The 13,071-nt window shown below is 39.0% G+C and overlaps 2 protein-coding genes across 2 annotated transcripts in view; both read right to left on the bottom strand.

Moving 5' to 3' along the window:
* Positions 1–4,008, bottom strand: part of LOC132701726 (protein sickie) — a 109,797-nt gene extending 105,789 nt beyond the window's left edge. The window contains exon 1 of the mRNA XM_060669877.1: positions 3,940–4,008. Within this exon, the coding sequence (XP_060525860.1) occupies positions 3,940–3,993 (54 nt within the window). The 5' untranslated portion in view covers positions 3,994–4,008. The remainder of the gene's footprint in view (positions 1–3,939) is intronic.
* Positions 4,009–6,366: 2,358 nt separating this feature from the next.
* LOC132702205 (serine/threonine-protein kinase GD17699) lies at positions 6,367–13,043 on the bottom strand. The gene is made up of 6 exons (XM_060670707.1): positions 12,271–13,043; positions 8,999–9,217; positions 8,677–8,942; positions 8,377–8,620; positions 7,641–8,319; positions 6,367–6,726 (listed from the first exon to the last, which is right to left on the bottom strand). The coding sequence occupies exons 1-5, from the start codon at positions 12,601–12,603 to the stop codon at positions 7,651–7,653; spliced, it is 1,731 nt and encodes a 576-aa protein (XP_060526690.1). The 5' UTR covers positions 12,604–13,043; the 3' UTR covers positions 6,367–6,726; positions 7,641–7,650.
* Between the last annotated feature and the right edge of the window lie 28 nt (positions 13,044–13,071).

Below are 13,071 nucleotides of genomic sequence, written 5' to 3'. Positions count from 1 at the left end.
TTTTTATGAAAAAAATAAAAAATCATTGATTTTTTTTAATCATGAATTTTTTGTTTTTTATTTTAATTTTTAATACCATAAAAATATGTATTTCCCGTTTTTTTTTGTAGCAATTACAAAATATTTTAAAACCACTGTAAACAATATAGTATAGTATACACACTAAGTATTTTTTCTATCGCGAAATGTTTTTTTTTTCCGATTTATAACTTGTTTGTCAAAGGAGTGGAACTAGTGGAAAATAGAGCATTAGGTGGAAATATTTAAATGGCTTCTTCTTAGGTGAATTATCCAATTAGTGGATGTTGGCGACAATTCTGGTCTACTCTTCTCGATCTTGTGTGGCTCTAAAGAAGAATCTTATTATTATTATCTTCGTTTTGTCTGTATTGATCGTCAGTCCCAGTCGTTCTCCTTCAGTGTTTATTCTATCAGTCGTAGCAATTCTTGGCTATCAGCTATTATGACTGTATCATCAGCATAGCGAAGGTTATTAACAGTCTGTCCGTTGATTTTGATTTCATCTTCAATGTCTCTTAAGGTTCTATCGAAATTCGTTTCAGAGTAAAGATTAAAACGGAGGGGGCACAGAACTCAGCCCTGTCGTACACCTATTTCGATTAGGAAATATGGTGTAAATTCCTGTCCTACTCTCACGGATGCTATTTCATTCATATGGTTTTAAGGTCGTTCTCATCTATCGAACGTTCTTATTAATTCTGAATGTTTAACCCATTCTATGATTTTTTTGTCACATTAAGAAAATATTTTTGCACACCCATTTAGAAATTTTATTATTATCACTACTAAAGGACGTACAACCGTAGAAATCGGTAATTTATGTGTAAAGGACAGATCTTATATATGACTTCAAAATTTAACAAAAGCGGTACATGTCACATCGATCAAATAAATCAAGTAAATCCAAAATAGTAAACAAAAATATTTTGGATTTGTAGATTACATCGCAGAAATACTATATTCGCTATGTTTTATTTTTTGAAAATATTTACTGGTGCGTGAATGCACCACTGATTTTATCTGTGAAACAAAACTTTGTTATTGCAACTCGAGACAAGTCAGCGCATGTAGAATAAACATCCAACAATTAGCGTGTTCTTTAGTATTAGTTTGTGCCTTGTGCAGTGAACGTTACAGTTCGTAAAATATTTCAGAGGAACCAACTGATATAGTTGGAACTTTCGAGTTACATACACCGAATGATACAGCTGTCATTCAACAGTCCTATAATTCATAAACTACCAAACCTGGATGTGACTCATCAGATGATGAAACCATGGAATTCAAAAGAAGGCGTATGCTTTCTGCAAACGACAGGCTTGCTTCTACTGTCAAATGGAAGAAAGGTCAGTTTGTGTACACTCACACACCTATATCCGATAATTTAGATCATGTGAGGAACTAAAAAATAGGCTTTCCGGAAAAACTCCTACTTTTAGTTGTTTTCTATCGAATTTGAACTTTCTTTTGTATATTTATGTATAAATTATATGTTACATCTTATGTGCCCCAAAACCCCAGTGGTTCGTTTACGCACCAATATTTTTTTGCATGTTTCGAGTTTCTATTTTTTTTTGACACACTAAGTGCAACAAAATAAATACTTTCAGAGCAAAAAAGCATTTTTTATTTTTTTTTATGCTTCGGATAATATGCTCTCTGCATTTCTGTAGGAGGGTTAAGCTATAAATTGCTTCTCTTGTATTAAAACCCTGTCTGAGAAGAATCATAAAAATAGCTGCTTTTGACATGAAATGCCTCCTACCGATTCGTAAAAGAATTAATATCGTGATATTGCCATGAAGACTTAGAAATACTCTTTAAAACAAAACTAAGTTCGTCGAAATTGGATTAGGTTTGATATAGGTTAATTTGGAATATTTTTGAGAAAACCCGTTTTTTCTATTTTACAGTAGAGGTTACGTCCCCTAACGACCATTTTATGAACCTGAAAATAATTTCCAGCTTTCTCTCTTGGCCTATTTACCCATAAACATTTTTTTCTAAGTTGTAAGACAACGGTTCCTGAAATATGGCCGGCGTCCTTTATTAATGGGCCGTGTAATGCAATAAGTCTGGAAATGACCTTCAAAAGAAGGCTGGCTGTAAGAAAAGGTGAGGAACCTGTTAAAGCTAACGACAGTTAACTTGCAACTTCGAAACGGAGGGACGATATGTTGAATTTAAATATGACGCCGATACCAATTTAGGTTTATGTGCACCGGATGCTAAATTTGAACAACTCAGTCAATACATTCAATATATTTCAATTCTTATAGAATATATAGAAGCGATACCTAAAGAGTACAAGAGGATAAGAACACTATAAGAGCTAGTCGAGGAAATGTTTGCAATATCTGAGCTTTTGGATAATAAATACAAATAATAACAAAGTCATATTTTGCCCCAAAACCTTATAACTCGCAACTATTGACTCAATTAAAGCCATTATTTCAAACTTTCAGTCAAATTCTGCTAGCGTTGATTGTGTACCTGCTAGAATGCTTCAGATGATCCTCCATGTTACCGCAGCATACGTTGCACATATTATTAATTGCCGTTCGGAAGTAGGCCATTTTCCTAGTATTTGGAAGTTTGCTTTGATCGCACCGTTGGCACAAAATAACAACCCCAGCCAGTTGTCAGACCTTCGTCCAATTCTTCCAACCTTATCTAAAGTTCTGGAGAAAGTCATGAATGTGTAAATTTATGATTATGTTATTTCCAATTATATTGTCACTAACAGTCAATCTGGATTTCGAAAAGATTTTAGTACTATTAGTCTACTTTTACCCATCAACGATCACATTATCCTACATCACTTATATCTTTAGATTACTCTGAAGCCTTTGATCGGATTGGCCATAAACTTATGTGCGCCAAATGCTTTGATGATGTTTCGACTCGATTTTTTGAAAACTACTTAGCTTACAGATATCAGAGAGTTACTGTTGACATGTAAGCTCTGAATTTCTCCCTGTTTCGTCAGGTGTATCGCAAAGGTCTGTCGTGGGACCTATATTATTCTTAATTTATATTTCTGATATTTATACATCCATCGAATATTTGAATTTGCATTCTTCAATTTAATGCTAAAAAATGCAGTGTAATGTTCTTTTCGGCTAAACTTAACATTGAACCAGTATCCCAAATGTATTTATTAATTGACGGTGAACGTTCGAAAATTATGAATTGTACTAAAAACCTGGGTGTTATATTTGATTTTAAACTTGGATTCGTGGAATATGTATCTTTGTTGGTTTGGTTTTGCGCCATTTATACAGGCATAGAAGTGTCCTTAATATCAGCTTACGGAAACTTTTAAGGAACTTAACTGGCTAAAAATTCAGGTTTAAACTGCCAACTTCTCAAATAATTTGATGTTCAATGTTATTCTTTTTATTTTTACTTTTAATAACTTTCTATTGTTCATTACTATTACATTTATCTATTATACTATATTTAATTTATCAATGTAATTACAACTTGATATTTAGTTTTCAATTTTAAGAGGTTAAATGGAGTAGCTTCTGTTAGACTTCGCCTCTTCTCTACTATACATTTGCATATAACAATATACAACCATAAAAACAAATTATGATTATTATATAAATGTTTCGCATCCTGTGGCGTTAGGCCATGCTTATAGTTTAAAATTGCCATTTTGGTTCCATGGCAACGAGTTATTGGACCGTCTGGAGCGTACGGGACCCCACGTATTCGCCTCACCCCGTTCCCCATCCCAAACTCAGAGCACGTGCGACGCCTCGAGGCATGCGCGTCCCGTAATGGTAAATCCATAAACACGCCGGATCCTTCTGCGGAATTTTGGGCGTACAAGAGGCCGAAGAGCGAACGCCATAGGAAGAGCGTTAAAAATTCACCACCGTTAGCGCAAAAAGCAAAATGTCGCCTTACCTGGATCGTTTCCTGCGGCGAATATTTCTTGTCTGCCGAGTTCATCGCCACCATTCTTGACGTCCTGCAAACGTTCGCCGACTCAGCGCTTCCAGAAACATTCTCTCACGATAATGCGAAACTGGAAGTAATTACACGTTTTCGCTCGTACCGTTGAAAAACTTTGATTATAAACCGATATCGAAGCAAGCTTTAACAGTCGCCAAAACCAGCGATAACAAAAAACCCACAACCCTAACCCATAACCCGCTCCAAAACAACAAACAACCGACTTTGTCATGGGTATTGGTACTAATTGATTAATATTTACCTTTACAGTTAGCAGAACGTTATTATTTTTGACCAGCATGGTAGTTTCATAGCCTTTTTACACATCACAACGAGTGACCGATCCAGGAAAGTCTGTACACAGCACACTTTGCTCCTACGTCGCAGACAAAAGATTCCGCCTACGTCCTAGACGCTTCATAACATATTTTCTTTTTTTTTTGGAATTTCGATTGGTTTCTGTGGACGGGAGCGGTAACAGAGCCTAAGTGGGGTTAAATTTGGATTCAGATTTCTGGACGCTTACGACAGGTACGGACCGGCTAATATGTTCGCCTTCAGTTTCAAACAATTCCAAACTTATCCCAATACACGGATCCATTCCTTCACGGAATATAAAAGTTCTTCAACTTGGAAGGGTTTAGATCCGGTTACGGGCAGCACATTTCTTAACGTATTGCTGGTCGATCGAGTAAAACTTCCCAATTCGGTCCTGAATCGCGCACTAGAAAAAAACGTAACAGCTTATTTTCGGGGCACGTGCTGCAGTTGTTTTTAACCAGGTGCGCTAATCGCAGATCAATGCGCGTGTCTGTTGTGTTCCCGAAACGTTTTAAAATTAGGCTCGGATAATAAAAGCTCATGAATGGTACATTCAGAGCGGGTTTATTGACTCCCGGAACTGTTTATGACGACGTCGAAAGGTTTTACTACCGTTCGGTTGTAACATACACAAATACTAGTTACCAATATCCGAAACTGTAGTTGAATTACCGGAGAAAGATGATTTACGCACCACTCGCCGGCCGTATCAGTTTTCGAAACACGAAACCGTATGTTAACCTCACTTCCGGTTTGCGGCGGAAACCCCAGCGGGTATTTTACGTGGAGGGTGGCGCGACACTGCGTCTCAACGCGGACGGGGAGGGTAAAAAGCAGGAAACGCGGGGCACTTGCGCGAAAACAGGGCAATTTTCTTTAGATTAGTTATTCGTGTCGTGTCGCTTCAAGACTTCGAGCGGCATTAGCTTAATTTCAATTTCGACGGCCTTTTTTTTCCACGGGCTACTTGCTCAGTGCTCCGGTTATTCAGGAACACAACCACCGTCACTTCGAACTTGCTTTTTGAACTTACACACTTTCGCGATTCGATAAACTAGCCAAAAAATAAAAAATAATAATTCCGCGGGGATGGTAATTGCAAGAGCTGGTGGCGCCATCTATACGAAGCGGTATAAAATAATTCTGTTGTACTCTTGACTTGGCACGTGTTGCGTCTACAGCGAGCTCCATCTATCGAACTAAATTGGTTTCGATTATGCAGAGGCAAATTTTAGTTAGATCGAGAGGGATAATTATTATTTTGTTTGTCATGCACGTTAATACCCACGGTAGATAAGTGTAATAAAAAAAGTTTTATATTATTTCGCAATATTTTATACCCGTTTGGGTTTTTCGGGAGTAAATCAGTTAACCGGTAAAATAATTCGAATCGTTTATCCGTTTGTGATAATGTTGGGAATGTAGAATACAAACTAATAATTTCATGCTGGTGTTAATACTTAAAATGGTAAAAAATTTGTGTTGGATATGGTTACAGTAATGTATCTGGCAAAAAGTTAATTTTTTTGGTTAGTTGGTTTTTGGTAAGTAATTAAACCATTTTAATGTTATAAATAAATAAATAATATTTCAAAGTATTTCCATGTTATAATTAATTAATTTGTGTGAATTAATTAGAATTGAAAAATAAATTAGCATTTTATTATGTTACCTATTGACTTAGTTGTCAAAGAAATTTAAACAGCATTTTTTAAAAAATTTTGAAAAAATAATATACATTTTTAAGGTAGATATTTTTAGTATTTTTTGAAATAGCATATATCGCTATTGCCTAACCAATATTTAAAGAGAAAAAATACACTCAAATATTTTGAATTTTTAAATTAAGTTAGATTATTGTAAATTTTATATTTTACAAATATATAAAGAAAACATTGTTTGACTAGCAAGTCTATAAATGATTTTAGTAAGAATTATATCCATAACGAAAGTAATCAAACAATGTGAAAAAGGAAGAATCCTCATTAGCAGCTGTCCTTTTCTATTGTAAAATGTGATATGTGTAAGATTTGGGGGAATCAAACAGCTATTTTCTATTTAAATAATTTATTTACAAGCTACACGCAACGATATAAAAAAGATAGACGTCATCATCTATATGTAATAAAACTGTACAAGTTCTCGGGTAAAAAAAAAACAATAAATAATCGCATTCGCTCGTCTAATAATTAACGTCGAAAATGGGGAAAGTCGGGAAACCGCCCCCTCCTCCGACTCCCCAATCCCAGGGCGGAAATTTAAAAAGAAGCGGTCCAAATAAAGCCAAACCCTTGTCAATAAAAAAAAAACTTGTTTTCCTAAAGTCTTCCAACGAGAAGGAAATTGAGCGGAACTGTAAGGCTTTGGGCGGAATCTAGACGGCCTACAACTGCTAATATAGGTACGCTCGCCGCTTGGCTGAAACAATAAAAAAGGCGGGTGCAAGTAGTTCAAATTAACGATTCCATTGAAGTAGTTCAAATAAAAATTACATCGCAAACCGGATTGGACCCCATATCTGAAGTACTTCACATTATTTTAACACTTTATATTATATAATGACTATGAAAAGAACAGCAATTAGCATCAAAGCAAAGCGGGGAAAAACCGAGGAATTTGATACCAGTAGAGGTCGGTCTAACGTGGAGAGAACGAGAGGCGACAACAATATTTTCAACGTTACAGTGGAACCCGGGCGGGAAAAGAAGGGGAAGACCCAGATCAAGATGGTTGGATGAAGTTAAGCAGGACTCGAGGAGAGCAGAAGTCGTAAATTGGCAAGAGAATACAGGCAATAGACAAGAAACCTTGTCAATTGGACCTAGAAAAGCGTCCCTTATTCTTTGCCTGGAGTGTGAAGTCACTATCTATCTATCATGTAAAGTAGTTTAAACAGCCCACCTTGGTAAACCTATTTGACCAACTGGAGGAAGTTAAAGGAGACTTGAGAAGAGCAAGAGCAAGAGCATATTGGCAAGAATGGAGAAACATCAGCAGAGCAGTAGGAAACAGTAGAAATGGGGAGTGATCTACCTTGTCAATTGGAGCTAGAAAGGCATCCCTTTAGGAGTCTGAAGCCACTATCTATCTATCGTATAAAGTAGTTTAAATAGCCCACCTTGGTAAACCTATTCGACTAGCTGGAGGAAGTTAAGAAAGACTTGAGAAGAGCAGGAGTTGTAAATTGACAAGAAGAGAGAATCATCAGCAGAACAGTTTGAAAAAGAATAAATGGGGAGTGATCTACGTTGTCAATTTTATCTAGAAAGGCGTCCCTTTAGGAGTGTGAAGTCACTAACTATCAGTCATATAAAGTAGTTTAAATAGCCCACCTTGGTAAACCTATTCGGCCAACTGGAGCCAAGGATAGTCGAGGACGTCCTCGGCGGAGAATCTGAGCTCGGGCAGCAGCTGCAGCATGTTCTGGATCAGCTCTTTGGCGTTTTCGGATATGTCGTGCCAATACTCGTCGGGAAACTCGTACTTGCCGCACAGGATCGAGTCGAAGAGCTTCTCCTGGTCGTTGTCCTGGCTCGCGAACGGCGGATAGCCGCATAGCAGGATGTAGAGTATAACGCCCGCGGCCCACACATCGATCTTAAGGCCGTAGCCAGTTTCGGCGAGGATCTCGGGGGCCACGTAGGTCGGGGTACCGCACACGGTAAACAGGGGGTGGGTGACCTCGCAAGCGAGGCCAAAGTCGGCCAGTTTTAGGCACTTGACGCGGTCCGCCTCCATCTCGACCAGTAGGTTTTCGGGCTTGACGTCGCGATGGACGATGTCGCGTCCGTGGAGATACGCCAATGCGGACGCCAAGTGCTTCACCATCAATGCCGCCTGGTCCTCCGTGAACTTCTGGTAGCGGGTGATGACGTCGAAGAGGTCGCCGCCCGAGACGTACTCGCAGACCAAATAAAGGACGTTCTTGGCGTCATGGTCGCCGAACAGGGTGATGATGTTCGGATGGTTGACGGTGCGCAGGATCCTTACCTCGTTCTCGATCATGTCCTCCTGCGGAAACGCAATAATCTCCCAGTTCGTGAACGTCGGAGACTGCTCCGACCTCACCTTGCCCTTGCACTTTGCCTTGTCGATGATCTTCAACGCGTACTCCTTACCGCTGGCGACCTCCCGGCACAGCCTGACGACCGCGAACCACCCCTCGCCGACCGTCTTGCCGATGGTGTAACGACCTTTTAGACCGGGAGGCAGCGCGATGTTCGGATCTATGCTCAGCTTTTTCAGCAGACTCTCCTCCGAATCGTAAGTCCTGTTCAGCTCCTTGTTGGGCATCTTCGGTTTGGGGGCGTTCCTGCGAAATGCCCGTCGTCAAACGTCACGCCCTGGCCCCGCCCCCCTCCCCCGTACCCGTTTCTGAGACCGGAACCGCGCTTTTTGTACTGTTGGATCGCTTTGCTCTCCTCGAAGTCGAGTTCGAAATCGTCCGACGACTGACGCTCATTGCCATAGATAAAGAACACGCTGTCGTCGCCAAAGAGCTGCGCGAGGTCGGTGACGGGCTGGCCGCCGTGTCCGTAGACTTTCCTCACCGCGACCTGCGCCAACTCCGAGAACGCGCTCAGCACCTGATCCAAGCTGGAGGAGTTGCGTCGATTGAGCAGGATCCGCATGATCTGAAAGGCGAGAGGGCGGTGATCGTCGTCCCCGTAATCGCCGGTGTAGTAGGTACCTTTCTCGGTTTGATCCCGTGCCGAATGAGGGTCACGATGCGCGGCCGTACGCAATCGGGTGCAATAATTTTCGGCGTCGACGTGACCGATGAGTTTGTCCGGTTCGGTTTGCGCGTGCGCAGGGGGTCCGACCTGGAGTACTCGATCTTTTTGAACTGCTCGCTCTTACCGGCCACCACGTACTCCTTGCCGTCTTCCAAGTCGTCGATGTCGTTTACCTGAAATGGGTTTTCGCGAGAGAAAGGTTTAAATCACCACCACACCACACCACACACCACACCACACGCTTTATTAAAGAGTCTCAGTACGTTACTAATACGGGTATAACAAAAACGTCTTCCAATGTAAGATCGTTATTATATTATTAGATTACATTAAATAAATTTATTTTTTCGCAAATTAGAAATAAACTAAGTTACGCGAAAAGATCATATATCACCAACTTATGCTCCCTGTCTGCGTATGTCTGCGAGTCCCACAAGCAAGGTCAGGTTGACGTGATATGCACTGACTTCCGCCAAGCATCCATATATCATCACTTGCTGATTGAAAAAGCATCTCGAAAATTTGGTTTCTCCGATTCGCTGATTACAGTGTCAAGGTGCAATAATGTTGAACCGTCGACAGTTCGTTGAGATTAAGGGGTTTAGATCAGTTCCTTTTGTTCCAACTCCTGGTGTGCCTCAACGTTCTAATCTTGGACCACTTCTGTTCAATATACTTATAGACGATCTCATATCTTTGATCATCTGCGACAAGCTTGCCTAAAACTATATGAATGCATTGAAACCGGTACGGACTGCATGACTCTCCAGGACAACATCAATATTGTCAGCTAGTGTAATATGGTTTTTTACCACCGCAAAAAAACTCCTATAGTTTTTAATTGCAATATGGATGGTACTATCCTGACTAAACTTGCCACTGTGAAGGATCTGGGGATTTTATTTGACCGGACGTTCTCTTTTTAAGTTAGGTCCAAGCTTGACTATGGCTCGCAGGTATGGTCACCACTATCACACTCAGTTCATTGATAGTGTGCAGAGAAGGTTACTGAAGTATCTAATATTCAGGGAGGACAGTTCTTATCCTGAGAGGGATCTTCTGCTGAGAAGATTTGTTGTACTACCTCTGAGCCTGCGCAGAGATTTGCAATCTGTTTCATTTCTCTATAAGTTAGTTTATAACAGAGTCAATTGTCTGTTTCTTCTGGAACAATTACATTTTCATGTGCCGCGGACATTTTATTTATTCGATTGCAATACTTCTTTCTTTTTTTAAGCCCTTTTTTGTCAACATTGAGATTTTTCAGTTCATTAGGTAAATCATTAAAATATTTTACTGCACAATTCACATAGCTTCTTTGACCGATACCCAATTGGTGTCATTTGATTTTGTATATATTAATTTTTTAATTCACTATAGAATTTACTGCAAACGCTTGTTTGATACTCTGTGATACATTTGCATTTTGTTCCTTTACTCCAATAATTTTACGAATAGGCCTCTGAAGCCGATCCGACGGGTCGAACGTTGGACTGTAGAGACCTCCCCAGCCTATGACTGCTTACACAGGGACACTATGAAAAGACCATAATAAATTTGTAATAAATGCGTTCTTGTTAGTATTTCCTTGAGTCTATAAAAAACATATAGTAAGTTATGTTGTTAGCCACCTGAACATAACATTTTGTATTATGGCCATAAGTCTCTATGGTTTCCAAGAGACAAAAACAGACGTCTTTGTTGAGTACTAGTTATAGAGTAGGACTATATAATATCCACAGTTGATAATATCGCTGTTTGGGACATGATTTTGTTTTCATTGGTACTGCAGTATCATCCGCATATGCTATTAAGGTATCTTGCAAAACCAATAAATCATTTATATAAAAGATGAACAATATTGGTCCAAGTATTGAGCCCTGCGGCACTCCCTCCAACATTTGTTGTAACTTGACTTTTATTACTATTTACGTCTAGCCAACTTGCTACCAAGGTCAAACTTACACCTCTTATTCCCATATTCCGCAATTTGGACTCTAGCATAACGTGATTAAGGGTATCAAAATCTTTTGTGAAATCTAAAAAAGTCACAACTGTAGGCTAAGACTTAAGTTTCCAGAGATAAATTTACTAAGTAAAGCTATAACATCATTTATTACTCTTCATGAGGAAACCAAATTGTCTTAAACTTAATATATTGTGTTTATTAAGTAAGCTGAATAACCTGACAAAAAATTTTTTCTTTTTAATTTTAGCATTAAGAGTATTAAAAATATGAACGCATTTTCTTAATAATTAATAGGGTATCCATTGTTGACCAAACTTCGCCTTACTAATTTATACATTGTCTCCGATTTCCAATTACAGAAGATAAGTTTTTGTTTGCCACATCTACAACTAAAGTCAGCATTATTTTTTTATAAATGAGTTTTGGAACATTTTGATCTTCGAAATGCTTTATGCATCAAAGTTAATATGATTTTAATGTTTTAAAACCAAATAAGGTTTAATACTTGACAAATAATTAGAGTATAAGGAAATGTAGACGAATTATTGGGAAATATAGAAAAACATTCCGTTAAACGGAAATATTCATTAGAACTTTAGGAAATCGTTACTCGTTATAAGATGTTCCAATTAGAATAAGCAAACCTATACTTTCTAATATCATTTTATTGCCTATTTAAGTTAAAATTCTTCCAGTCAGAACTATAATATGAAATCACCCTGGTACAACCTATTACACTTGACAAAACTTTAATCAATTCAATGAACAATAAAATCACATTGCATAAAATTGCATCGGCCATGAATAATGTATGAGCCAGATGTTTCTAGTTCCTATCAAATGGAATGGTGGGATAGTAATTATGAAGCAAGTTAATTTTCAACGAGCAAAAGTTAAAATTTATATAATAAATTTTAAAATTCCGTCGCACCCAAAATAGACCTTTTAAAAATAGGTAACCACATTAGTTCCCGGAATAAAAATAAACTCTTTACTTTGATTGCTTGTGAAAATAAATAGGGTAGTTTTTAGGGCGCCAGATGCAATAATTGGGATAGCTTTCTGGCAAGTGTTATTTAAATAAATACATTCTTGGCGGATGAATGCCGAAACTAGCATTTCTGAAACTCGAATGCATCGCGCGATTAATGCACTCTCGCTCGTTTATCAAAATGTCATGGTGGATAAAACATCGTTGAGTGACTCACTGTTTAACAATGCGAATCTCGCAAAGCCGCAAAAAATCGCCAATCTTACCTTTTTCCCGTCTAAAGTGTATATATTCCTTACGCCGTTGGGTAGCGTGACATTTTTACTCAATATCTTGGTCAGCTCTGCCATGAGACTCTCGAAGCACCTGTACCTTTCCTGAGCGACGGGGACCACGATGCCACCGAAAAACTTATTGCCGTTGTGGTAAAACCGCACGCGCTTCGCTTTCGCGGTTCGAGATGTCGACGAAGGCCTATTATTCTTGATTCTAACGGCATCTTCAGCGAGTCCGTTTTCTAAGCCATCACTGTCCGAATGTATACTGTTAAAACTTGCCGGAGAGATGCTTCTCGAGGTGATTAAATTGTTTCGCGACATTTCAATGTTCTTGCGGCATAACTCGCATGCTAACGTGTACGATTCGGTCTCTTTCAAGGTTCGGTACCGCTTCGCCAAGCAGCTGTCACTTGCGGATAACCTTTCGAAGCAATAAAAGTGTCACCCGGATCGATGTTACTAATTTTCCACGACGCCGAGCGGAATGCGACAAAAAGACGTAAACTACGTCGCCAAAAAACCGGGCTAGTTTCAACCGTAACTGTTTATTTGGAGCAAAAACAAAATGCAATTAACCTCTTTCGGCAGAGAATGGAGTGGAAGGGAGCGATTCATTACACAAATGCCAACCGCACAACGCCGTTATCAATGTTCCCGTGAAACCACGGATAACAGAAATGTACGTAAAACCGACCGAGCATTTTCTGTGACCTTTTAAATTTCCGCAATGTTCGCGTTTTGTTGAACAATTCTCGGTACCAGCTGATTCCCTGTGAAGAAATTTTGTAA

Source organism: Cylas formicarius, unplaced genomic scaffold, assembly GCF_029955315.1.
Source record: "Cylas formicarius isolate icCylForm1 unplaced genomic scaffold, icCylForm1.1 PGA_scaffold_5__7_contigs__length_24384050, whole genome shotgun sequence".
NCBI lineage: Eukaryota > Metazoa > Arthropoda > Insecta > Coleoptera > Brentidae > Cylas > Cylas formicarius.
The sequence above is the reverse complement of the archived record's forward strand: the minus strand, read 5'-3'. Positions and strand labels throughout refer to the sequence as shown.

Bases quoted from the DNA above. Each gene is read 5' to 3' on its own strand.
- LOC132702205 (XM_060670707.1), bottom strand. From the start codon at position 12,603: ATGTCGCGAAACAATTTAATCACCTCGAGAAGCATCTCTCCGGCAAGT. The intron at 8,943-8,998 runs GTACCTACTACA...CTCGCCTTTCAG, and splicing joins ACGGGATCAAACCGAGAAAG to ATCATGCGGATCCTGCTCAA. The intron at 8,621-8,676 runs GTACGGGGGAGG...GGCATTTCGCAG, and splicing joins GGTTCCGGTCTCAGAAACGG to GAACGCCCCCAAACCGAAGA.